At 41.0% G+C, this 25,430-nt stretch overlaps 1 protein-coding gene across 2 annotated transcripts; it reads right to left on the minus strand.

Moving 5' to 3' along the window:
• Positions 1–8,101: 8,101 nt before the first annotated feature.
• si:ch211-161m3.7 lies at positions 8,102–24,374 on the minus strand. 2 transcript variants are annotated; one of them, XM_073948340.1, is made up of 7 exons: positions 24,098–24,374; positions 23,895–23,954; positions 19,980–20,087; positions 19,192–19,284; positions 10,274–11,995; positions 9,812–9,912; positions 8,102–8,994 (listed from the first exon to the last, which is right to left on the minus strand). In XM_073948340.1, the coding sequence occupies exons 1-7, from the start codon at positions 24,108–24,110 to the stop codon at positions 8,680–8,682; spliced, it is 2,412 nt and encodes an 803-aa protein (XP_073804441.1). In that variant the 5' UTR covers positions 24,111–24,374; the 3' UTR covers positions 8,102–8,679. The 2 variants fall into 2 exon arrangements, with proteins under 2 accessions (XP_073804441.1, XP_068076607.1); XM_068220506.2 differs by lacking the exon at positions 24,098–24,374 and having other exon boundaries at positions 23,890–23,954.
• Between the last annotated feature and the right edge of the window lie 1,056 nt (positions 24,375–25,430).

Consider the following 25,430-nt stretch of genomic DNA (forward strand, 5'->3'; position numbering starts at 1 on the left):
AATAATTCATGTCTATTCACAACTTCCCAATACGGTTTAAAGAGTTTAATCTAGTTAATAAATCTTTTCCTGTAAAAATGATTCAGCTTGTTAAAAATATTAAAATGTTATCATATTTGCTATAATTCTCTATCTGTCGTAAACCCAAAATTACATTTAGAAGGTGTCGAGTTGACTGTAACAAACACATTCGTAATATTTTTCAGAAGCAAAATAAAATTACTCCTAGAGGCAAAAGTCTCTGTAACTCTATTATAGTTAATATGAATTGGAAAAGAACCTGCTAACCTTTCAAATACACTATGATTAAGAAAATTCATTTTAAAATACTACATACAATTCACCCAGTAAAATCGATATTACTAAAGTACATTGAAATGGAGGAAATCTGCGCTTTCTGCAATGCAGAAAAAGACAGCCTTTGTCCTTTATTTTTTTAAATGCAATTTCAAGAGTTCCCACTTAGATATGCTTGGCACTTATAGCAGGTTTGGCATGCTGTCCCGGGAGAGAACCCTGAGCTCGGAGATATTTGAGCCCAGGGCTCCCGCCCGGTCTAGAAGCATATCAGGAGAACCGAGATCAGGTAGGTCTCGATCGCTCCCCCTTTAGAAGGGGAGAAAAAGGAGGAGATGGGGTGGAAGGGGGGATTCTTCCAAAATGAAGATAGTGCAATGGGGAGAAAGTGATCCATTTGTACTAAGCTAGGATCATTCTGATTGGATTATTACTGATTACGGATGAGTGGCCAGCGGTGCACAATCATATCACGTGCTCCTCTCGAAATTAGTTTATGAAACTTCACGTTGTGAACAATTTCTGGAAGGATCTAGCCAAATATATTTTTAAATGACAAAACTTAGTTATTATTTTACATTAAAACAGATTATATTTTATTATGAAAACAAATCCAACAAAAGTCCTAAATATATTGTTTATCTCTTGGTTTTATTTACCTTATTCTCTGCATATGAGTGGACGCAGCCATTTAAATCTTTTTGGTTTGAGACTTCAGGTTTCATTTATTTTTAGATGTTAAAAACAGCTTTTTTTTGCTGCTTGATGTTGCAAACTGATATTTTCTTATTATATTATTCTACTTTGTCTGTGTTATCATGCAAACACTTGTTTTTAGAGCAAATCGTTTGATTGTTTTCTGCCTTTCCTAGTCCTTTCTCCCATGGGAAACTCAATCGACGTTCTAAAACAGTCGCAAAAACGAGCGCACTTCCGCATTGAAGAATAAGGTCAATTGGCAAAATTTCACATACACAAACAGAAATTTGCTAAGTCTCTCCCACGTTAACGTTTTTTTGCATCGAGTTTGATTTCTTTATTTCTACTGTGAAATTGTTGAAAAGCAAAATATCTGAGATTTGCGGCAATTATTATGAATTTTTTTTTTATTCTCTGTCAATTTTTAAAATCATTGGATGTAGAAATGCTGTACAATGTGCTTTGTGTATTTAATTTCATTTTTTATATTTGTGAGTTTTTTTTTACCATTGTTATATTTTTTTTCAACTTTTATATTGTGTTTTATGTTTGTATCTGCTGGTTTATGCAATAAAAAACAAAAAACAAACCAAAAATCAGGTTGTTTCCCGTGTTTTATTGGGATTTGTCAGCCTGATCTCAGGAGGAAATGTAAGTATTTTACGTTTTGTCAGTTTAGTGGCTAATTTGTGTGAATTCATACGAGTTCAGTTGTACGAAAAGTGGCACCCAACCCCGCCCCTAAACCTAATCGTCATTGGGTGATGAGCAAATCGTACTAAATTGTACGAATTAGATCATCCGAATTCATACGAATTAGCTACTAAATCTAAAAGTTACAAACTGCCGTGCTTGTTGGATTTGTTGGTTTAACAAATGCCAGCAGATACCCAAAAATCTGTCGTACTTTTTATTAAAACCTGCTTAATTTCCATTAGATCCATAATAATATATACATATGATGTTTTGTTGCTGATTTTTCTACAGTAAATTGTGTGTGGATTCTAATTCAACATTGAGATTGAAAAAACATTGAGATTTTGGCCCATATTAACATAGCATCACACAGTTGCTGCATGTCTGTCAGCTGCTCTAGTATTGTAACGGGGAGACTGACACGGAGGGATCCATTATGCAGTATTTATTAGTCACACTTTCACTCAAACAATCAACACGCACAAAGGTGCGAACATACAACAACAACAGCAATAAAGGTCTTAGGGCTGGCGGCTGACAGACACAGAGTGATTTACCAGGCATGGGTCTGAGGCAGGCGGCGTGATTCAGAGTCCGTGTATCAGGCTTGGATCGAGGGCAGGCAGCGAGTATCAGAGTCCGTGTAACAGGCTTATGTCGTGGGCAGGCAGAAGGCAAAGCAGAGTCAGAAACGGGCTGGAGTAATACACAGGAGATCTGGGCCTGTTTCAGAAAGGAGGTTAAGTGAAAACTCAGAGTATTTTAACTCTGAAATGAGAGAAACTCTGGGTTTTCGGTTTCAAAATGGCAGGTTTGTTAAACTCAAGAAATCAGGGTAAGTCAAGCCTGTTTCTGAAAGAAAGGTAACTTTAACTCAGAGTCAGTTACTGTGGTAACTTACTCTGTGAATCTAACCTGGTCCGGAGCAGGTTTTATTCTCTAAACTCTGAGTTTCTGTCGGTCTCCTCCCCTTTTTTAAAGATGAAGCGTATTTCTCGCATTAGTCTTACATTTCCACACACCTATTTTAGAGCTCATTTTGGAGATGCCCATAAAAGCGATTGATGAAAACGTCATGATTCACATAACTTTTGAAAATATGCATAATAAAACATGTGCAAAACTGAGTAGGTTAAACTTTTATTTGATAAGAAAAGATGCGCATAAACTACGAAGTGCACTTAACAAATTACAGTATGTGCATTAAAAAAAGTTTGTAAGAGATGATGATGAAAATGTGTGTAAATGGACAAACCAGCTGACTGAGCACACTGCAGAACATTTTAAATGTTGTTTTAGTCATTCTAAAATGCCTGAACTGTTTCAGTATTAGTGTATATCATTAATTACCTCAGAGCGTCTGGAGCGTGTCAAGATCTCTGCGTCTGGCGTCAAACGCCCCCACGTGTTCATTGTGTCTTCTGAGGCGCAAGTATTAAATAAAAAATCATTAACGCAGCTTTTTTTACCTCAGTAAATTCTGTTTTTACTGTTGATATTTGGCGCAAGTTAATCAGAAAGTGACGATTGTGTTCTCTTTGACTCGTTGGATAAAAACGCTGCTTTATTCGCATCTTTTAGGCATTATTCCAGTTTTGCACAAATTTATGTACGCCTGTATTTTGATGGAAACACAGCTATTGCCTACATTTTTTGTCACACACAGAACAAAGTAACGTACGAGGCTTGTCCTTTTTTCCATAAATATTTAGCTTAACCTTCGACATGCACTGTTACTAGATTAATGGGATTATTATTCTGTCTAAAAATTATTTTTAGCACTGCTTACCTTCTTAATGTTATATCAACCTATCACTTGATCAATAAAAAGGCAGACACACAAGTGCACTGTTAAATCTATTAAAACTGATAAACGTGTATAAAAGTTTAGAAAAAAAGTATAAATGTCACACATTACATTACTTATTTTATTATACTTAAATGTTTAAATAATTTAAATTAAAAATTAGGCATTAACTTGAGCAGCTGTTTTCCCAGGCTAACTGTCTCTGTTTCACTGATGGTTGCTTCTTTTTAAATATATACACTCATATTTGATAAAACTTTGCATGAGCACATCAAGTTCACAGCACTACCTACTGCGCCACTGCACTGCCCCCTTTTGAGACTAGTTCTGTAAATTTGATGTATTTGGCAATGTCTGACTTGACTGCCTTTCCCTTTTTATGGTCCATCTCTGACAATTAGCTTGTGTTGCACTTACTGTTTGTTTGAAATTCTTGCCAGATTTTGATTACGTCTGCGTAACCTCAGATTGTCGTCGGCCCATCTTGAAACCAGCCGGTCGTTGCCGATTGGGCCAATGCTTAACATTTACTATTATTCTTACTATTATCACCATCATCATCGTCATATTATTCACATCTCGTAAGAGATAAAAGCTATTTAAAAAACAATACATGTGAAAAAAAATAGCTGACCGGCCCACATTTAAAAAATGGTCCGGCCCTTCTGGCATTTGCCAGAATTGCCAGACGGCCAGTCCGCCCCTGCAAATAGCTCTTTCAACAGTTTGGGTTGCCGACCCCTGGTTTAAGTGTATTGTTTTACTGTATTACAGTTTGAGGCAACTAAAGTATTCTGTGTCATTGACTACATTTACACGTGTATGAATAATGTAAGGGCAATATAATGTTTACATGTCAGGAGCAAAGCTCTTAATTCACATGCAATTTCCATTATTCATATTATTCCATAAGATTTTCCGTAAAATTGCCATTACTCACCGAATGAGTCCACAAGATTCTGTTAGTCCACCTGATTACTGGAGCAGGCAACCGCATTAAAAGTTCAAAATTCACAGATGGCACACTTGTACTTCAACCCTTACGTGTGCATGCAGACTTTGGCTAGAACGGCAATCATTTTATATGCCTGTTTTATCTGATTAAAGTGGAAGTGGGGTGTTGTCAAGTGTTTACAATTTTTAACAAGAATTAGATTTGAATAAATTACATCTATATCACAAATGCATGCGACAAACTAAATGAACTAAACAAACCAATTCAACTCACCATAACACTGAATGAGCGCTGAGCTGGTTTCCCTGAAACAGTGCAAGAAACTTTCAAGAGTTCACACTTAGCTCATGATTTATACATAGCTTGTTTGGCATGCTGTCCCGGGAGAGAGCCCTGAGCTCAAGGGATCATCGAGCCCAGGGCTCCCCCCCTTTTGCAGGGCGAGTGGAGATTGGGCTCAGGTCTATCTCAAACTCCCCCGCTGCCGAGGCCAAGGCGAACTCCCTGAGAGTAAGACATTATAAAAAAGGTTTAGGCTTGTTTTATCTATAATATAGAGCACATTTGGATGGTAGGAGGAACCCGGGGGAAACCCACGCGGACACGGGGAGAACATGCAAACTCCACACAGAAATACCAGATGGCTCAGCGAGGATCCAACACCATTGGTATTCTTGCTGTGAGGCAACAGTGCTAGTCACTGGGCCACCGTGCCGCCCATTCTGGATAAAGGAGGAAGAAGGGGGGGAGGGGGGTTTCTTCCAGACGAAGATAGTTGTAGAAAGGAAATGAGAATATATATAGTGATTTGGGATCCTTTGATTGGAGGATCATGATTAGTTAATGTGGACCAGCTGGGTCAATCATGAGCACATGCTCCTCTCGAAATTAGTTTAAAACTAAACTTCACTTCAAGAGATGTTTGTTTCTTGCTCATGCTGTATTAGCCGATTCTTATATAGTCACACAGTGGACCAGTAGCAACGCTTTCATGGCCCTGTACTGGGCTATGACCTGGTTGTTGGTCCTCTTTGCAGGATTGTTGTATTTCAGCCATATTGCAGGGTTTTTGAGCATGAACCATCTTTTTAAGGTCATGTCACAGCATCTCAGTTGGATTCAGGTCAGGACTTTGACTAGGCCACTCCAAAGTCTTCATTTAGTTTTTCTTCAGCCATTCAGAAGTGGCCTTGCTGATGTGCTTTGAAGCAGCAAAATAGCCCCAGACCATCATATTATCGTGATGGCGCGGATTCTCTGATGGATGTCCACTCCAGGATGGAGTAACACGTTATGTCTTATGTCTTTATGAATATAATTAAACTTGAATGTTTAAGAGCCCAGATTATATGATGGACTTAGTGTCATCCCACTTCAGACTGTAATAATATGTGTGTGATTGCCTTTCTGTAGGCCAATTGATTTGTTTCCACAGGATCCACCCAGCTAGGTCAGAGGTCATGGAGACCACTTGAGTGGACCTGGACTTAAAGAATTAGAAACAACTGTTCATATTGTTATTTGCTCTGTTACCCTGCTGAACAATCCAGCTTAAACCAGCCTAGGATGGTTTGCTGGTTTGAGCTGGTCGACCAGCCTGGTTTTAGAGGGGATTTGGCCATTTCCAACCATTTCCAGCCTGGCTTTAGCTGGTCAGGCTGGAAAATGACATTTTCCAGCTGGATATAGCTGGTTTTGGCTGGGCTCCCAGCCTGACTAGGCTGGTCAAGCTGGTTTTAGCTGGTCATCTCCCAGCCTGACCAGCTAAGACCAGGCTGGAAATGGCTGGAAACCAGCCTGAAAATGGCCAAAATCCCTCTAAAAGGTTTAAGCTGGATTTTTCAGCAGGGTAATTATGTCTAAAGTGATATTTGCCATTTTAAGAGTTAAATCTTTTAAAGTTTATTCCTTTGTATGTAAGCTGCCCGTTTGGAAGCAGATTATACCGGTTTTTAACCAGCTCTGGTAAAGACAGATGATAGTACACTCAGTCTTGGGTAAGAAACAGATTGTACTTTGAGTGTGTGTTCTATTTGAATGTGGATCCTTTTACAGGTCTAGGGTCAGCTCTAAACAGCATAGTGGCTGTCTGACATTTGTATGCTTGAGATATTTAGATATCATTTATAATTATACGCACGCACCCTCGTGGAAATTTTCTTATTCTATCTGTGTTTCAACCAATCAGGATAAAACACCTATATGTATGACACAGTTAATGACGTTATGTGAGAGTAAAATTGATGATGTTTTGAAATTGTAAGCAGAGCGGCCTACGAACTTGAGTGTTGAGGCTGGCTTCTGCTGACTACAAACTTTCTTAGTAAATGGTCTTTTTAGATGAATCTCTGACTCTGGCTCTTCTTCATCTGACAGACTGGTCATTTTTCGGTTAAAACTGTAGGTATCCCTACAATCGCTATCACCTTTTATTATTATTTTTTTTTACCTTTTACACACACCTTCCAGAAAGTTCAAAAGTATATTTCCATAAGTCTTGGGGACCATCAAGATGTCTTCTGGCAAAACCTAGACAAGCCTTTCTGTTCATTTTGCTCAGCAGTGGTTTTGTCTGGGAACTATTTTTGCCCAGTCTCTTTCTTATGGTGGAGTCATGAACACTCACCGTAACTGAGGCCTGCAGTTTTGATGTTGTTGTGAAGTCTTTTTTGGGACTCTTGGATGAGTTGCCGCTGTGCTCTTTGGATAATTGTGGTTGGCCAGCCATTCCTGGGAAGGTTCTCCACTGTTCCATGTTTTTAACCATTTGTAGATAATGGCTCTCACTGTATTTCACTGCAGTCCCTAAGCTTTAGAAATGGCTTTTCCAGAAAGGTAGAATTATGAAAGAGAAATAAAAAAGGTTTCCATATTTCTAGGGAATGTTTGCTCATGATTTCTCCACCAAATTAATGTGTCTTGGTTTCGGGAAAACTACTTTCTCCTCAATGTGGTGTCTGTACAACTGTGCCGTGAGCTAACGCTGACCTATTAGCGGAGATACAGTGGAAGAATAGAATAGTTCCCATTCGTGTTCCTATTTAAGTAAATATTTATATAATATGCTGCGCTATAATAATTTAGATATCCTAAAATCTCTGAACACTCAGTAAGAAAACCCCCCCAGAAAAGATACTTCTACATACTCGATACATTCCCTGTATCGAAAATATCGATACTTCAGGATAGATCCACCCAAGCTCTGCACAGTTTTACTCCAACCCTAATCAAACCCAACTAATTGAGATGTTCAAGATTACTAGAGACTATTAAGCAGGTGTGAGTTGGAGCTAAACTATGCAGAGATGCGGCCCTCTGGGAATTGAGTTTGAGACCATTGGAATAAACTAAATTGGACTGTAGTGTATGAGCGGAAAAGAGTGTGTATGGATGTTTCCCAGTACTGGGTTGCAGCTGGAAGGGCATCCGCTATGTAAAACATATGCTGGATATGTTGGGGGTTCATTCTGCTGTGGCAACCTCTGATGAATAAAGGGACTAAGCCGAAGGAAAATGAATGAATATAGAATAAAATATTTTTGTTTCTTTGTTTAAAAGCAGAGGTTATTTAGGTTGCTATATAATATGAGGCAACTTAAAAAATGCTGCCAGTGAAAGAGTTAAAGCATGTAAGAGAGAGACCATCGTGCTTTTTAAAATCAATTCTTTATTCTCAAGTTCAGAATTTTTTTCATCCTTCCCCAAGGTGCAAAGGACAGATTAAAGAAAAAATACAGACCCTGTATATCCCAAAATACAACCACCAATTGACTGATTGACTCTTGATTATATGTTGAATTTGACATTTGTTATTTTTATTGTGAACCTACTCTGGTTCCGTTACGATTATCATATCATCGATTTGGTTGAGTGAGATATCACGTTAAATCAAATGCATTAATGCTTTCCATACACAAATTTTAATTTTACTTCACAACACAAGACAAGCTGTTAGATATATGGATTGAACCTTTGATTTGACCCGCTCAAATAAAACACACTTCTTCTTTAATGCATCAAACAGCTTCAACTATAAGCACAGAGGACAACAGAAGCGTTTCGAGCAAATAACCCACAGTAAATAATAATCCCGAATCCGTTTCTGCATTGTGGTGCATCTAAGAAACATTTTTGACAGCCCTAATGATTACATGCGGATTAATATTTGGAAACTAAATCTAATGATTGATTAATGTAGATGTGTGTAGTAGATTTATAACTGGGTCTAAATGAAGTAGAGACCCAGTGCAATAATTTCCCTGTTGTCACATCGGCCTGTAATACCATAACATGTTCCTGACTTCACATCCAGACTCACAGCATCACCCAGTTCCTTACATTTCCAAGAAAACTTTTTCCCTCCATCAAAATCAAATTCCAAACCCCTAAGTGTGTTTTTATTCACATCTGGCCACAATTTTGCAGCAACAATTTTTTCACTGTTGTCAAGCATGCAGTCTTTTACTTTTGGTCCAATCTCGTTTCCGATTTTCACCTTGTGGCCCCCGCTGAAAGTCACTTGGATGGAGTTCAGAGACATCTAAAACACAAATACATTGCATGTGAAATACTATAAAATACAAGTGAAAGACAACAACAAAAACCACGAAGGGCCAGATATACTGAATATTAGCATGTGAGCTGATTCAGACTAATGTGGATGTGATTGTTCTGCAACTGATCCTTAACTTACACACAGCAGCCAATATTCAATTGCTACAAAGGCATGTTTTCATTGCAAAGGTTTACTTATTCATTCTCTTTTTGGCTTAGTCCCTTTATTAATCAAGGGTTGCCACAGCGTAATAAACCGCCAACTTATCCAGCATATGTTTTACGCAATGGATCCCTTCCAGCAGCAACCCATCACTTGGAAACATCCATACACACTCATTCACACACATACACTACGGAAAATTTAGCCTACCCAATTCACCTATACCTAGAATGTCCAAACTCGGTCCTGGAGGGCTGGTGTCCTGGAGAGTTTAGCTCCAACCCTAATCAAAAACCGCTGAACCAGCTAATCAAGCTTACTAGATATACTAGAAACATCTGTGCAGGTGTGTTGACGCAAGTTGGAGCTAAACTCAGCGGGACATCAGTCCTCCAGGACAGAGTTTGGACACCCCTGACCCATCCCAGCTCAACCAAGCGACCTTTTTGCTGTGAGGCGAACATGCTACTTCCTGCGTCACCTTGCAGCCTCATTTACTCATTGTGCCTTCAGAAAATCCTGTTATATTGAGGTATTTTTTCTTCAAAGCGGGGTTTGACTGGCAAATGCTGTTAGTAAATCTACCTCCACAGAGTTAGAATCAACAAGAATTAAATTGAATGAAAAAATCTTTACACACCTCAGAGTAAGTGATGCTGATTTCCTTCAAGGAAATGCTCCCAGAAGATGTTATAAAGTTGAACTCTGTTCCGTCGTTCCCACCAACAGTCACAGAATTAGCTTAAAAAGAGAAGATCATGCTCAGCAGCAGAATATAGTGGCCAGTGTGAGTTTAGAGTTTTCATTATGGTTAAAAAAAGGACTGTTCATTTATGAACACGGCAGGAGTGATGAAACGTTCCAGTATTAGGAAATTGGCTTCTATTACACTTGCATAAGTCACTGTGACTAGAAGAGAATATTGTTTCGACTTTTTTAATTCAGACATTAGAAGCCTGAATGCAGTATGCTGTGGACAGTCAGCTTTAAATCTGATATTTACAACTACTGTCAATCTCAATGACCAACTGTGTGAACAAAGCAAATGAAAAGAAAAGGACTATGTATAAAAAAGAAAGAAAAAAGTGCACAAGACACTTACCTGAAGATAGTATTGTGCTGACAGTGTCACTGGCTTCACTCACTCCCACTTCACCCACTGTCCTGTAGCGGATCAAGTACGACTTTTCAGGCTCCAATCCAGTCAGAGTAAAGTCTTCATCAGATGTGTTTCTGACATGCCAATTTTCTTCAGCAGCAGAATCAGCGTTTGACTCCTTGTACTCGACTCTGTACTTCACTTTTTCTCCAGTCGAAGGCTTCTGCAGTTTCAGGGACACAGTCATGTCCTGGACATCCTTCACTATTGGTGGAGGCGGTTTGGATGGCAACTGGAACTTTGTGTTTTTCAGTTCTCCTTTTTCATACAGATAGATGGAAGTGACTGGATTGGAGTGATCTGAGATAGCAGAAACAATGAAGCGCATTCTCTTATCATCTTTATTAGCCTCTGAAAAACTCCTGAATTGAGTTAAGCTCTGTCTCATCTGTCTGATGGCATCAGGATTGTTAAACCACTTTCTGACAGGTTCCACATCTGTTTCATAACCGTCTGCTCCATCTAGCTTTTTAAACTGGTCTGATTTCAGAAACTCCTCCTGTTTTTTGAGATCAGGGTCTTCATAGCTCAAAGATGTGATGATCAAGCACACCACAACGTCAATATCAGGATCAAGAAGGATGGTGCTGAAACCATCTGAATCTTCAAGTTTGATCCCATCAAGCATCTCTATATATGAACTCAGAAGGTGAAGTTCAGATTTTGCATCCTTTAACCACTGGTTTAGCTTGCCTGCATTAAAAGGGGAGTCATGGTGGATCTTCAGGATATCTGCAAGGGATTCCTCCTCCTTTACCCCCCCTCGAATATCAGGCAATACCCTGGCCACTGCTTTCTGGAACACCATCTTGTAGATGCCAACTGACTCCTGAAACAAGCTAAGTCTCTCTTGGATGTCACTGAAATCATTTGTGAGTGTATTTTTGGACAGGTCACTGGAAACCCTGTAGAATTCATTCAGATTCTCAATTATTTCTACAGTGTTGGAAATCAGACTTGAGGGGATTTCTCTCTCCAGCTTGGCTACATTATTATTTAGTAAGCAAAGGGGATACAGCCAGACTTTTATTGGAACTGCATTCTGAGAATTCTCCTTCAGTAGTGTGGGCAGCTTCTGGTATGTATCCAGGGCCTCCATGTATGAGGTGGGGTTTTGCGCAAGATGGAAGTCCCCATGAAAAGTGCAGGATATCTTCTCGGCTTTGTCCTTGTCACTGTCTGTCATTTTTACAGATCCTTTTCCCTCAATGGAAAAAAAGGGGATCTTTTTGATCATTACATTTAATTCTCCCTCAATCTCCTGGGTATTATCATTTGTTGATAATGTCCTGTCGAACACCATGAATGCCTGGGCTCCGTACAGTACAGCCGTGATCACATGAGTTGCAGTCTTTTGCTCAAACACTTGAGGGTAGGTGATATTCTGCAGCTGACTGATGATCAGCTGGTCAAATCTGGTTGTTTCGCTGTAATTCATTGTTACTCTTGACTGTTGGTTTGTGGATTTGGTGTCACGCAGGTATCTGGCAGATCCTCCCACCTCAATAAGCCCCCCCAAGAAGCTGGCTTTCAGGGAAGCATTTATATCCATTAGATTACACTTGTCAGAGATGGAATCAGAGCTGCTGAACTTCAAATCGGTCCTGGGCTGTGGATGGGTGTCCAAATTGTCATTCATTGATTTCCTGTCCCACAGAGTAACACCTGAAATTAGATAGTATAGTAAAGATAAAGCAAACCAAATTAGAGAGCAAAATAGAGAACTTGGAGGTCACTGCTCATGTGTCAATCCAAGTTGGTATCAAACTGACAATTCTTTGCATGGGAGGCAGATGCTGTGACGAGGAGGCTAAAGACTGCAACTTCTAATGTCTGTCGCTAGAGCAACTTTTGAGATTAGAGGAGTGAAGTTTATATGCAAAGAATTTCATTAGCTGGCCTTACTCTTACACTTAGTCCTATTTTAAGTTATTTTAACAGGAGTGAAAAAGCAGTTTAAACATATTATATATGAGATGTCAGCAGCTGTGAGGAAAGTTCCAAAGTCTTGAGGGAAGTCTTGAAAGGGGTAATGGGGGTATTTGTTACAAGTGGGGAGGGGCCAAGAGGCATGGGAGTGAAGTGAGATTGGTGATTTTAGTGTTGAGCATCACTTGCATGCCACTCTGGTTCCCCTTCGGGTGGGGAACTTCAATGTTATGTTGAAAAACTTCCACTATGAGGATTTCGTTCAGAAAGCCAATCATCTGAAAGAGTATGTAAACGGGCCAATAAAATGAGTTGGCAGCTTCAGCTTGCACAGCTGATGCTCATTGCAATCAATTTGGCAATATAAGCACAGAGCTTGCAAAGCTTAAGCATCCTTTTTTACTTCAGAGTCTTTCACAAAGCTTGTAAAAGAGTCTATGTGGGTTCCTCCCACTGCATTACAGAGAGACAGTGAATGAGAGCCGTCTCCCAGTCCAGAGTGAGTGACACACATCCCTTGCCTGACGTTTTTTGGGCTTATGCAGTCTTGGAGGGCACCTTTCTCTGCCCGATCTGCATGTGCCTCAGCCCACACAGCCGCGGGCCAGGCTGCTTCCACCCTGTACGCTAGAGTCCATGCGCGCGCCCTGGCCCAGCTGCCCAAGTGTGGTTCTGCGCGGAGTCGACTAGGTTCACTTTCTTGACTCCCCCATATCCCAGTTTGGCCTGTTTGGCAACACCATCGGTGGATTCACTCAGAAATTCACGGCAGTGCAGTCGGATATGATGGGTTGAGTAATCTATCAGTGGGGATGTAAGACCGCTTCCCCCCGCCGAACCATCCACATCCACTGCTTGTCGCCGAGAACAGCTTCAGCCAAGGTCTGTGTGGAAGGGACAGACTGAATACTGCCAGTCTGGGACGCCATGCCTTCTGGCTCGCAGGTTCGGTGCATTTTGCAAGTGGCTCACAAGTTCTGGGAGGACGGTCTCCTTTCTCACACTTCTCACAGTCCTCCTGGCGAAGGATGCAATCTAACTGATTCCTCCAGCCGAGATGGAGAGCAGGTTTTTCAGCCTGTACTTCATCGTAGCCAAAAGAGCGGTGGGCCATGGCCAATCCTAGATTTGCGCGTTTTGATCCGCTGTCTTCACAAGCTGCAGTGAAGCTGCCGCTTACACAAAGCGCATCCTCTGATGCATTCGTCCTCAGGATTGGTCTGCAGCAGTAGACCTGAAGGACGCATACTTCATGTCTCCATTCTTTCATACCACCATCAGTTTCTGCGGTCTGCGTTTGAAGGTCGAGCTTGGCAGTACAAATCCTCCCCTTTGGGCTCTCTCTGTCTCCGAGGGTCTTCACCAAGCTCGCGGAGGGAGCCGTAGCACACATTCGGCTTGCGGCTTCGGCCCCTACTCAATTATCTCGACGACTGGCTGATTTAGCCTTCTCGCAGGAGCAGCTAATATGGGCGTGATTCAGAGAAGCCCAGATCAATCTGCTCCTTCCCCTCACAGATGCACTGGCCCACAGCTGGCCACAGGGCATGCGCAAATATGCATTTCCCCCAATGAGCCTGCTCGCGCAGTTACTGTGCAAGGTCAGGGAGGACTTGCTAGTTGCGCCTCTCTGGCCTAGATCTGGCCTGACCTGGATATCAGAACTCTCCCTCCTCGCTACGGCCCTCCCCTGGCAGATCCCTTTGAGAGAGGACCTACTCTCTCAGGGACAGGGCACCATCTGGCACCCTCGCCAAGATCTTTGGAACCTTCACGTGTGGTCCCTAGACGCGAGAAAGACTTAGGTAAACTACCAGCTGCTGTGGTTAATACCATCACTCAGGCTAGAGCCCCCTCTACGAGGCGCGCCTACGCCCTGAAGTCTATTTACTGAATGGTGCATCTCTCGCAGAGAAGACCCCCGAACTTGCCAAATCAGCGTTGTGCTTACTTTCCTTCAAGAGAAGCTTAAGAGCAGGCTGTCACCCTCCACACTCAAGGTTTACGCAGCTGCCATCTTCGCTCACCATGACACGGTGGCTGGCAGCACTGTGGGAAGGCATAACCTCATGAACCGATTCCTCAGTGGTGCTAGGTAAATTAATCCACCCCGTCCCCCTCTCATGCACTCTTGGGATCTCACCCTGGTTTTCACGAGCCTGCGTACAGATCCATTCAAACCACTTGACTCTGTCTGAACCACTCGAGATTTCTGTCCCTGAAGACAGCTCTGCTGGTCACGCTGGTGTTGATTAAGAGGGTCGGGGACCTGGAGGCATTTTCGGTCAGTGACTTGTGCCTAAAATTCGGGCCGGCCTACTCTCACGTTGTCCTGAGACCCCGGCCTGGATATGTGCCCAAGGTTTCTACCCCACCATTTAAAGACTAGGTAGTGAGCCTGAAAGTGATGCCCCCGGAGGAGGCAGACCCAGCCCTTTCATTACTTTGTCCAGTTCGTGCTTTGCAAATCTGTCTGGACCATACACAGAGCTTAGATCATCTGAGCAGCTTTTCGTCTGTTATGGTGGTTGGCAGAAGGGAAGTGCCATATCTAAACAGAGGTTGGCCCACTGGATAGTGGATGCCATCTCCATCGCTCCAAAGCCAGGGCGAGCCGTGTGCCCCAGGAGTTTGTGCGCACTCTACTCGGAGCATCGCATACTCTTGGGCGCGTGCACGTGGTGCCTCTCTAACAGAAATCTATAGAGCTGCGGGCTGGGCGACACCTAATACATTTGCAAGGTTTTATAATCTGCGAGTGGAGCCGGTTTCCTCAAGGGTATTAGGCAACCCTTGGTGATTGAGGAAACAACTTGGTTAAGGTGTTGAAACACGCTTGCTGCGCCATTCTCCCTAACACAGAGATTTGTAAGTTTATTCACTCTGTCAGTCAAGTTCCCCATTTAGGCGAGCCTTGTAGAGATTCCTCCGAGGCCCCAGCATCTGACTCAGTGGAGGAGTCAGATGCTGGCCCGTTACATTGTAGGTCTGCCCGCTGGCCAGTCCACGTTCTGGGTATAAGTGCCTGCTATGCGCAAACCCCACTAGGCGATCCCATATGCTTATACTGCCACAGTGCACGGTACCCCTCACAGGCAGACCCGTGTCTTCCCTCACCGCTAACCATCTTATATTCATATGCGTACTCCCCCTTCTGAAAACTAGTCCATATGCTCTTCCACCACCAGGTCTCCCCACTTGGGAAGCAGGTTGCCTCCGCAGCATCCTCCCTATCGGGACTGCACGTTTTCCCAATGTACATGGTGGTGTAGCATTGGGGGATGCTATGTTCCTTTGCCATAATGACTGGCCCTTAGCTGTTGGGGCGAAAGTCTCTTCAGCTTAAAAAGAATGCTTAAGCTTTGCACGCTCTGTGCTTATGTTGCCAAATTGATTGCAAAGAGCATCAGCTGCGCAAGCTGAAGCTGCCAACTCATTGGCATTTCATTATTCGTTTACATACTCTTTCAGATGATTGGCTTTCTGAAAGAAAGATTTTCCACATAGCATTTCCGTTCTTCCATTCGGGGAACAAGGGTTACTTTAGTAACCGGAGCATTTTCTGTCCTACAGAGGAGTTAATGTTGAAAGAGCTAAAGCTGAAACTGTCAAGGTCAAAACACCTGAGACACATTATATTTTACTTATGCTTATGTGGCTTATATCATCTGGAAAAAGCTTATGCCATTATAAATAAAGCTCATTTTGTTATTTTGCTTATTGTTCTCAAGTGTTTGCTGGTTCCCATAAACTCCATTCCTCAACTGAATTGTCAACAATTATAGTCACTAAATCAATCAAGTCCGTTCAAAAAGCAGCTTGTCCAAGAAAAACAAATGCACAAGTGGACAGGATAATGCAGAGAATCTCAATAGTCAATCGGTTCAATATTGCAGCTGGAAAAAAAAGTATCTGTCTTAAAATACAGTGTCTTGACATTTAAAAGGCAGCTATTGTCGATTATAAAAGGTCATATTTTGGTTTGGGAACTCCCCAACAACAGGCTAATATGCATGCAATAAAAAAATTAAAATAATTTGCATTTAGTTTTACCAACAACCCCAAATCAGAAAAAGTTGAGACAGTACGGAAAATGCAGATAAAAATAAAGTAGTGATTTCTAAGTTTACAGTGACTTGTATTTTATTGCAGACAATACAACAAATGTTATTAAATGTGTTTCTCGTGGTTTTTATTCTTATTCTATTTTCCACATTTCAATTTACTAGAACTTCTATGTTAAGCTGCTATGACCCAATCTACATTGTAAAAGCGCTATAGAAATAAACATGAATTGAATTGAATTTTAAAAAGTTGTCACAGTAAAGCATTTACCCCTTTGTGATGTTGCCATTGCTTTTCACAACATTTAAAAGACTTTTAGAAACTGAAGACTCCAAGTGATGAAGTGTTTCAGGTGTCATTTTTTCCCCATTCTTCCTGCTAACAAGTCTTAAGGTGGGCAACAGTGCAAGATCTTTGTTGTCGCGTTTTGTGCTTCAACATCTGCCACACATTCTCTGTTGGAGACAGGTCAGGACTGCAGGCAGGCCAGTCAAATGCCTGTATACTTTTTCTCCGCAGCCAGAACGTTGTAATGTGCGCAGAATAGGGTTTTGCATTGTCTTGTTGAAATATACATGGGCATCCCTAGAAAAGAAGGTAGCATATTGTGCTCCAAAATCTTAAATGTATCCAAAATGTACTTTTTAGCATTAATAGTGCATCACAAAAGTGCAAGTTTCCTTTGCCAAGGGCACAAACACAACTTCATACCATGACAGACCCTGGCTTTTGGACTTGTTGGTGGTAACAGTCTGGATGATCTTTTTCTTCTGATGCACACAAAAAAATACTTGAAATACTGATTCATCTGACCACAGTACATGTTTCCACTGTGTGATGGTCCATTTCAGACAACTCAGCCCAGAGTAGTCGACGGTTCTTCTAGACACTGTTAACATAGGGCTTCCTTTTGGCACTGTACAGTTTTCACTGGCATTTGTGGATGTAACTACATATTGTGGTACTTGACAAAGGTTTGCAAAAGTAGTCCTGAGGCCATGTGGTGATATCCTTCACGGCCACACAAGGAAGATAATGGAGGTTAAGACTTTCAAGTATTTATTTAAGCGAAACAACAACTGATTGTGAAGCAGGTAAGTGTTGAAGCAAAGTTCTGTATGTTGAGTTCAGTTCAGTGATAACACCATGCACACACTTTAAAGACACTTCCCTTGAGCAGGCTGTTTGTATCCACAGGAGAAAGGGGGACATCCACTGAAGAGCACAGGAGATAACAAGGGATCACAGGAGAGCCGATGAGAAAGACCATCTGATGTTGATTCCAGCTGGTGAGTGACTGGGGAAGGTGAGACTTTATAGGGAGTGTATGATTGTGGTTCCAGGTGTGGGGCTATTAGTGTTCGGGTGATGTTTCATGTGAGTGGTGTGTGCGGGAACGAGCCAAGGGTGTGACAATATCGTTAATAGATGAATGAGGATTATTGATGCAGTGTAATCTGAGGGATCAAAGATCATAGTTGTTCAGCTTAAGCTTGCATCTTTTATGTGCTGACATTCCTCCAGATTCCTTGAATCTTTTATTGTTGTTCTGCACTGTTAAAAGTGAAATATCCAAATGTCTTCCTATTTTTATTTGAGGAATTGTCTCATGTATTTGTTGGAAAACTGATGATCTTTGGCCCATCTTTGCTCCTAAAGGACTAGACCTTTCTTGCGTGCTGCTTTTGTACCAAATCATAATTACAATCACCTGTTGACATCACCTGTTTCAAATCACTTCAATATTTCACCTATTTACCTGATTACGAGCCGTAAACTACTCCTGTCCCAACTTTTTGGGGATTTTTTGCGGGTCTGAATGACAGGAAAGGATGCATAATTACAAATGAAATGAAGTTGACCGGACAAAACATTAAATATTTTGTGTTCCTATTGTTTGCAACATATAAATACAAGTCAAAGAAAATTCGGAAATCTCTACTTTCTTTTTTATTTTATCTTCAATACTCCCTTAATTTTTTTTTCTGATTTGGGGTTGTAGTTATCATGACTTGGTAGAGTCGTGGAGTTAAAAATAAAAGACTAGGTTTGTTCAGAAAGTCATTTTTCCAAAGCCCCTCCTCTACGTGATGCTAACTTGCCATATTTGGTCAACTGCCCTGCAGAAAAATCCATCTTAAACCAGCGCAAGCTGGTTGGCTGGTTTTAGCTGGTTGAACAGCCTGGTTTTAGAGGGGTTTTGACCATTTCCATGCTAGTTTCCAGCCGTTTCCAACCTGGTCTTAACTGGTCAGGCTGGAAAATGACTAGCTAAAACCAATTTGACCAGGCTGGATTAAGCTGGTCATAGCTGGTTTTAGCTAGGCTCCCGGCCTGGCTAGGCTTATCAACCAGCTAAAACCAGCCAACAATCCTAGGCTGCTGTAAGCTGGATTTTTCAGCAGGGTGCAAGCAGCGCATGTTGGAAACAGATTGACCATTGTGGCTTATAAGTGTTGAAGCAAGCAGCCTGGGTACAGTAAATGTATGAGCCCAATGCAAGAACGTACTGTATTTGTATTTCCTTTCTTTTGTTGTTATTTTTTTAAAATACTGTTAGCATGGTTGATTACACTGTACAACCATAACAGAAATTTCTTGAAAGTGAAATTTTAAACAAAGTTTACATTAATTCTAAAAAATATTAATGTTTTTATAAGCGGCCCTCAAATTTTGATCCCCATTGTATAGTAAGACACAATTGCTATTACGCTAAATGTGCACATTTTAATAATAATAATTTAATAATTTTAAAATTAAATGTTTTAAAATGTAAATATTTCTGTGCTTCTTGTTATTGATCAGTTTGTTGAGTTCACATCTGGACAAAAAAGAAGCAAAAGTAAATAAAATAAAAGGTACTCCACCTGGAATGAAGGAATCCTTTCGGCAGTCATATAGCATACCAGGAAACATCGATCTTCCAAGAGCTGCCATTTCAATCGAGTCTGATGCCATTGCTGTAATAAATAACAGTGAATAAAGAGAATATTTATCAATCATATGTTTAAATTCAACCAAATAATTGAGTAGTAATCATATAATGATTGCTTTAATAATCAAATGTTCACGCACACACTTTCATTCATTACTCCAAATGCTCATTTTTGGATCAATCGTGAAAAAATAATATGAAAAGATTTATGCTAAAACTTGAATTAGACTAATAAACTGGTCAGTGGAGCAGAATCATTGAGCATGTATGACCTTTATAATCAAGATTACTCAGCTGGCATTATCACATTGAAAAACTTTAGTTCATGTAAGCAGAAAAAAATAATGAAAAAACAAAACAATAACATTAAAATAATTACAATTAGTTTGAAACAACAAAAATGTGTGTAGGTCTAGTGTGTAAAACCATTACAATTTAATTTAGATTACCCATGCAGTCTTTCCAGTAATCCATGTCTTGCCATACATAAAACCTGTCAGACTATAGGCTTCGGAGTTTAGGTGTATTGATGATGCTTTGCAGTTTCGAGGAAACTGAAATAAACTGACTACATTTGTATGAATAAAGCGAATATTTTTATTAATTGGAGTAAGGGCAATGTCATGTTTACAATTTTTCCTAAGTAAATTACAATTACTTATTTTAAATGCAGTTTCCATTATCATATCATTACCAAAGAATTGTGGTTATTTTTCTTACCGTCGTCACTCACGCCACACCGAAGGAGTCCCCAAGATTCTGTCAGTGCACTAGACCACTGGTGTAGGCAACCGCTTTTAAAGATCTCATCAATTTTCAGATGGCTCGCTGTATTTCAATCCTCATGCATAAATGCGGACTTTGGTTAGAACGGCAATAATCATGTGATTAAAGTGTTCACATCCCTGTATGCTCTGATTATAGTGGAGGTGGGGTGTCATCAAGAATTTACAATTTCAAAAGAATTGGATGTGAATGAAATTACACCTATATCACAAATGTATTTGACAAACTAAATGAACTAAACAACACAATTCAACTCACCATCAATGTGAGCACTGAGCTCATTTCCCTGACACAATGCAAGAAACTTTCAAGAGATGTTTGTTTCTCACTCATGCTGTATTAGCTTAATGTTATACAGTCGCACTGTAGACTGAAAGAATCTCTTTCAGAGCTGTCAACTGGTGGTTAGGACTCTAGAATTGTTGTATTTCAGGCACATTGGAGGGTTGTTGAGCAAGAACCATATTTTAAGGTCTCGCCACAGCATCTCAATTGGATTCAGGTCAGGACTTTGACTAGGCCACTCCAAAGTCTTCGTTTAGTTTTTCTTTAGCAATTCAGAAGTGAACTTGCTGGTGTGCCTATACTATAATGCTTACATAAGTCATACGGCACTCAGTCAATGCAGTTTACTGGACCACAGTGATCGATTTAGAAACATCATGAGTTTAAGAATCATTTGTTTTGTATGAAATATTGTTTTGTAATGACTCATATTTTTATAGCCTCACAATAAGGATTTTTATTGATTAATTTGAAAAAAGAACTAGATTTAGGGATAATTGCTCATTTGTTTTTGTTTTGTTTTTTTATTCATGGAAACAAAAACTGTACTCGAGCATAGAAAAAGACTTTCATATTTCGTAAACCGGTGTGTTTGTGCGTGCGCGCGCGTGTGTGTGAGAGAGAAAAACCTCTTTTTGTGACTTAAAACAAAAAGTATAGATTTTAGATAGAAAAGTATAGACAACTCACACACTGCAAATGCATCAAGATGAGGTACTGCAGTACTTTTAATATCAATTTAATTAAATAAAAAATTGTTGGAAAAAATTAGTGACTTACAGTTTTTTATAGTTGTACAGAAGCGTAAGTGACGATACGTGGCAGTGCTTGATGTTTACAAATGAAAACTTACCTGGAAGGAAACGTGTGAACTACTGGAGTTTGCAACTGCAATACGCATAAATATCCATCGAAAGACTTAAGACTGTTCATTGCGTTTACACTTCATCAGCCAGAGGACAGTGTGCATCAGCTGGGTGCCTGTCTAACAGCATCTCAGGGACTTCAAGCAATAGGCTTAGCCTCTACAATTAAGTCAAAACTGCTGCTTTGCACCTCGGACCCGCCGGTAGTTGCGCCGGACCAGAAGATTCAAATCGGTTGTGTCTGAATGGAGGCCACAAAGATATCGGCATACTGGGTCTGCTGTGGCGTGTTTGCTCTGCGCTTTGGAGGACGTCGGACGACACTATTCATCAGCACTGCCACTGCACGACGTGAGTTTAACAAAGATGGTCTACATATTCGCTGGACAACGGCGCCCAAAGCAAGGTATTTGTAGCGCTACAATGCAATGAATGGCCATTCAATTTTCGGGGCAAATCCAATATATTGGTGACACAAGGGGCGGGTAAATAACGTTGTATTTCCCTGTGAACTCTGCTACTCTTTTGCAAACGTATCGTGAATGCGTAAAGTAGGTCATGGAGACTAATGAAACGATCGACTTCAGGGACTTCAAGCAATAGGCTTAGCCTCTACAATTAAATTATTTTATTGGTGTAAATATTTCTCTTTTTTGTATATATTTGGGCATTATTCTGATTTCACTTTTGTACATTAATCACTTTTGTTGGCAGTTTTGTTGTCAGTGTTGTCACATTGTGAAATCAGCACACTTTTTAAATGTTATTCCTTATAAGTTTCGTAAAACATTTACGACAGATAGGCGTGCGCTGTCTACGACACAAATTCCATTCTTGTACTCCACTGGAAAACCAAAATGTTCCCACACAGGCTACTTAAATGTGTCTGGGGGATCTGCAATCTCAATACTATGTGAAGCAGTCATCCTGGCTATACAGTAGTGTGAGTGTGATGCTCACTCAAGTCACATGACATGCACTTGGAAAATAATAACTTTAGAAAATTATATTTAGAACAAAAACTCAGCATTACTAATACAATTTAATCAAATGTGATAAAATAAAGATGTGTTCAATTAAGAGACAGTGACATCAACCTCAACAATGGGCAGGGGGCATGAGAGTACCGCGGTATGCCACGAGAGTTTCGCAATACGTATTGTGGTTGGTGTATCACGATATTTTGGTTCGGTTTGTAATATCGTTAAACCCCTGATATATATATATATATATATATATATATATATATATATATATATATATATATATATATATATATATATATATAGTGCATCCGGAAAGTATTCATAGCGCTTCACTTTTTTTTCACATTTTGTTTTTTTGGTTACAGCCTTTTCCCAAAATTTATTAAATTGATTTATTTCCTCAACATTCTACACACAATCCCCCATAATGACAATGAGAAAAAAGAGTTTTTGAAGTTGTTGCAAATTTATTAAAAATAAAAAACCTGAAAAATCACATGTACATCAGTATTTACAGCCTTTGGCGTGAAGCTCTAAATTGAGCTCAGGTACATTCAGTTTCCACTGATCATTCTTGAGATTTTTCAGCAGCTTCATTGGAGTTCACCTGTGCTCAATTCAGTTGATTAGACATGATTTGAAGAGGCATAAATCTGTCTATATAAGGTCCCAGGGTTGACAGTTTATATCAAAGCACAAACCAGGACTCTTCCTAGAGCTGGCCGGCCGACTAAGCTGAGTTATCGGGGGAGAAGGGCCTTAGTCAGGGAGGTGATCAATAACCCGATGGTCACTCAGTCTGAGCTCCAGCATTCTTCTGTGGAGAGAGTAGAACCTTACAGAAGGACAACCATCTGTGCAGCAATCCACCAATCAGGCCTGTATGGTAGAATGGCCAGACGGAAGTCACTCCCCACCTGGAGTTTGCCAAAAGGCATCTAAAGGACTCTCAGACCATAAGAAACAAAACTCTCTGCTCTGATGAGACTAAAATTAAACTCTTTGGAGTGAATGCCAGGTGTTATGTTTAGAGAAAACCAGGCAGCACTCATTGACAGGCTAATACCACCCCTACAGTGAAACATGGTGGTGGCAGCATCATGCTGTGGGGATGTTTTTCAGCAGCAGGAACTGGAAGGCTAGTCAGGATAGAGGGAAAGACGAATGCAGCAATGTACAGAGACATCCTGAATGAAGACCTGCTTCAGAGTGCTCTTGACCTCAGGCTGGGGCGACAGTTCATCTTCCAGCAGGACAATGTCCCAAAGCACACCGCCAAAATATCAATGGCGTGGCTTCACAACAACTCGGTGAATGTCCCTGAGTGGCCCAGACCTAAATTCTATTGAACATCTCTTGAGAGGTCTGAAAATGGCTGTACACCATATTTTTTCACATTGTTATTATGGGTATTGTGTGTAGAATGTTAAAAGAAAATAAATTAGTTTAATCCATTCTGAAATAAGGCTGTCTCTTTTTCTTCCATGTTCTTCTATTTTTTTGCATAATATTACAATAAAAACACATTTAAAAAGATGCACTCGAGGCATATTTTTATTGCAAATCTTTCCCTTTGTGCCTTTAGACAATCCTTTGAATTTCTTTCCTCTAAAGAGGTGTTTGCAAATGCTGTTAGTACATTTTCCTCCAAATATATGAAATTAGACTCGACAGTGATAACGTTGAATGAAATCAATCTTTACACACCTCACCGTGTGTGATGCTTATTTCCTTAAGGTTGCCACAATTCGTCAAAATGGTGAACACTGGACCTATTGGCAAACCAACAATCAAAGGATGTGCTAAAAGAAGAAAATATCATGCTCACACAGCAGCAGAATATCATTGTCAGTGATGGGTTATAGGTTTTCTTAATGCAAAAATAGTAAAATTAATTTATGCAGATGACACTGACCTGAAGATGGCATTGTGCCGATGGTATCACTCACTCCCACTTCACCCACTGTCCTGTAGCGGATCAAGTACGACTTTTCAGGCTCCAATCCAGTCAGAGTAAAGTCTTCATCAGATGTGTTTCAAGAGTTCACACTTAGCTGATGATTAATTATAAGCTTGTTTGGCATGCTGTCCCGGGAGAGAGCCCTGAGCTCATGAGATCCTCGAGCCCAGGACTCCCTCCCGTTGCAAAGCGGGAGGGGAGTTTGAGCTCAGGTAGATCTCGGGAACTCCCCTGCTGTAGCAAGTGAATGCTCTTGAAACTAATTACTAACAAGGAGCGTGTCTATGTTGACAATTTGGCTTGTTCAATTGGCTTAATTGCATGTTTTTGGGTGGTGGGAGGAAACCGGGGAACCCGGGGGAAACCCACGTGAGCACGGGGAGAAGTGCAAAACTCCGCACAGAAATGTCTGCTAGTTTTGGTAGAGCCAGGAACCAGAGACATTCTTGCTGTGAGGCGACAGTGCTAGGCACTGGGCCACCGTGTCACCCGTCTAAGAAGGAGGCGTAGGGGAGGAAGGGGGGACTCTTCAAAACGAAGATAGCAATGGAATAAACCCCAGGGTATTTATAATAGTTTAGGAGTCATCTGATTGGATAGTAGTGAATTGGATAATGCGGGTCAGCTGCTAGCAATCATAAGCACGTGATCCTCTCGAAATTTGTTTATACATAAACTTCACTTCAAGAGTTCACACTTAGCTGATGATTAATTATAAGCTTGTTTGGCATGCTGTCCCGGGAGAGAGCCCTGAGCTCATGAGATCCTCGAGCCCAGGACTCCCTCCCGTTGCAAAGCGGGAGGGGAGTTTGAGCTCAGGTAGATCTCGGGAACTCCCCAAAAATGCCTTTGAATAGCTCGGGACAGCAGCCGCGTATTGAAGAGCCCCCCCAAAAAGCAGGTGTAACAAGCCATATCCGGCTGCTGGATATAGCGTTTGATAGCTTAGGAAGAGAAGCTTCTAAGGGAGCAGAGCAAAGTAGGCTGCTAGAGCTTAGGCGGGGTGGGGGCAGGGCTGGATAGACTCCGCGGGAGTCAAGGCTCAAATATATACACCCCTGCGGGGGTGGGAGCTGGGGTTAGTTTGCTCAAGCAAGAGTCGGGAAGATTTGGGCGGTGGAGACTCTTGCATGAGAGGGTGGGAGGTGGCCAGGGCCTGAACTCCTGCGGGAGTTGAAGCTCGTTTTAGTCGCCCCTGCGGGGGCTAGAGCTGAGGATTGAGGGCCTATGCGTAAGGAAGAACATAGCGAAAGAGTGACGCTGAAAGAAAGACAGTTAGCGGAGGACT

This window comes from Danio rerio, chromosome 4 (genome assembly GCF_049306965.1).
Source record: "Danio rerio strain Tuebingen ecotype United States chromosome 4, GRCz12tu, whole genome shotgun sequence".
NCBI lineage: Eukaryota > Metazoa > Chordata > Actinopteri > Cypriniformes > Danionidae > Danio > Danio rerio.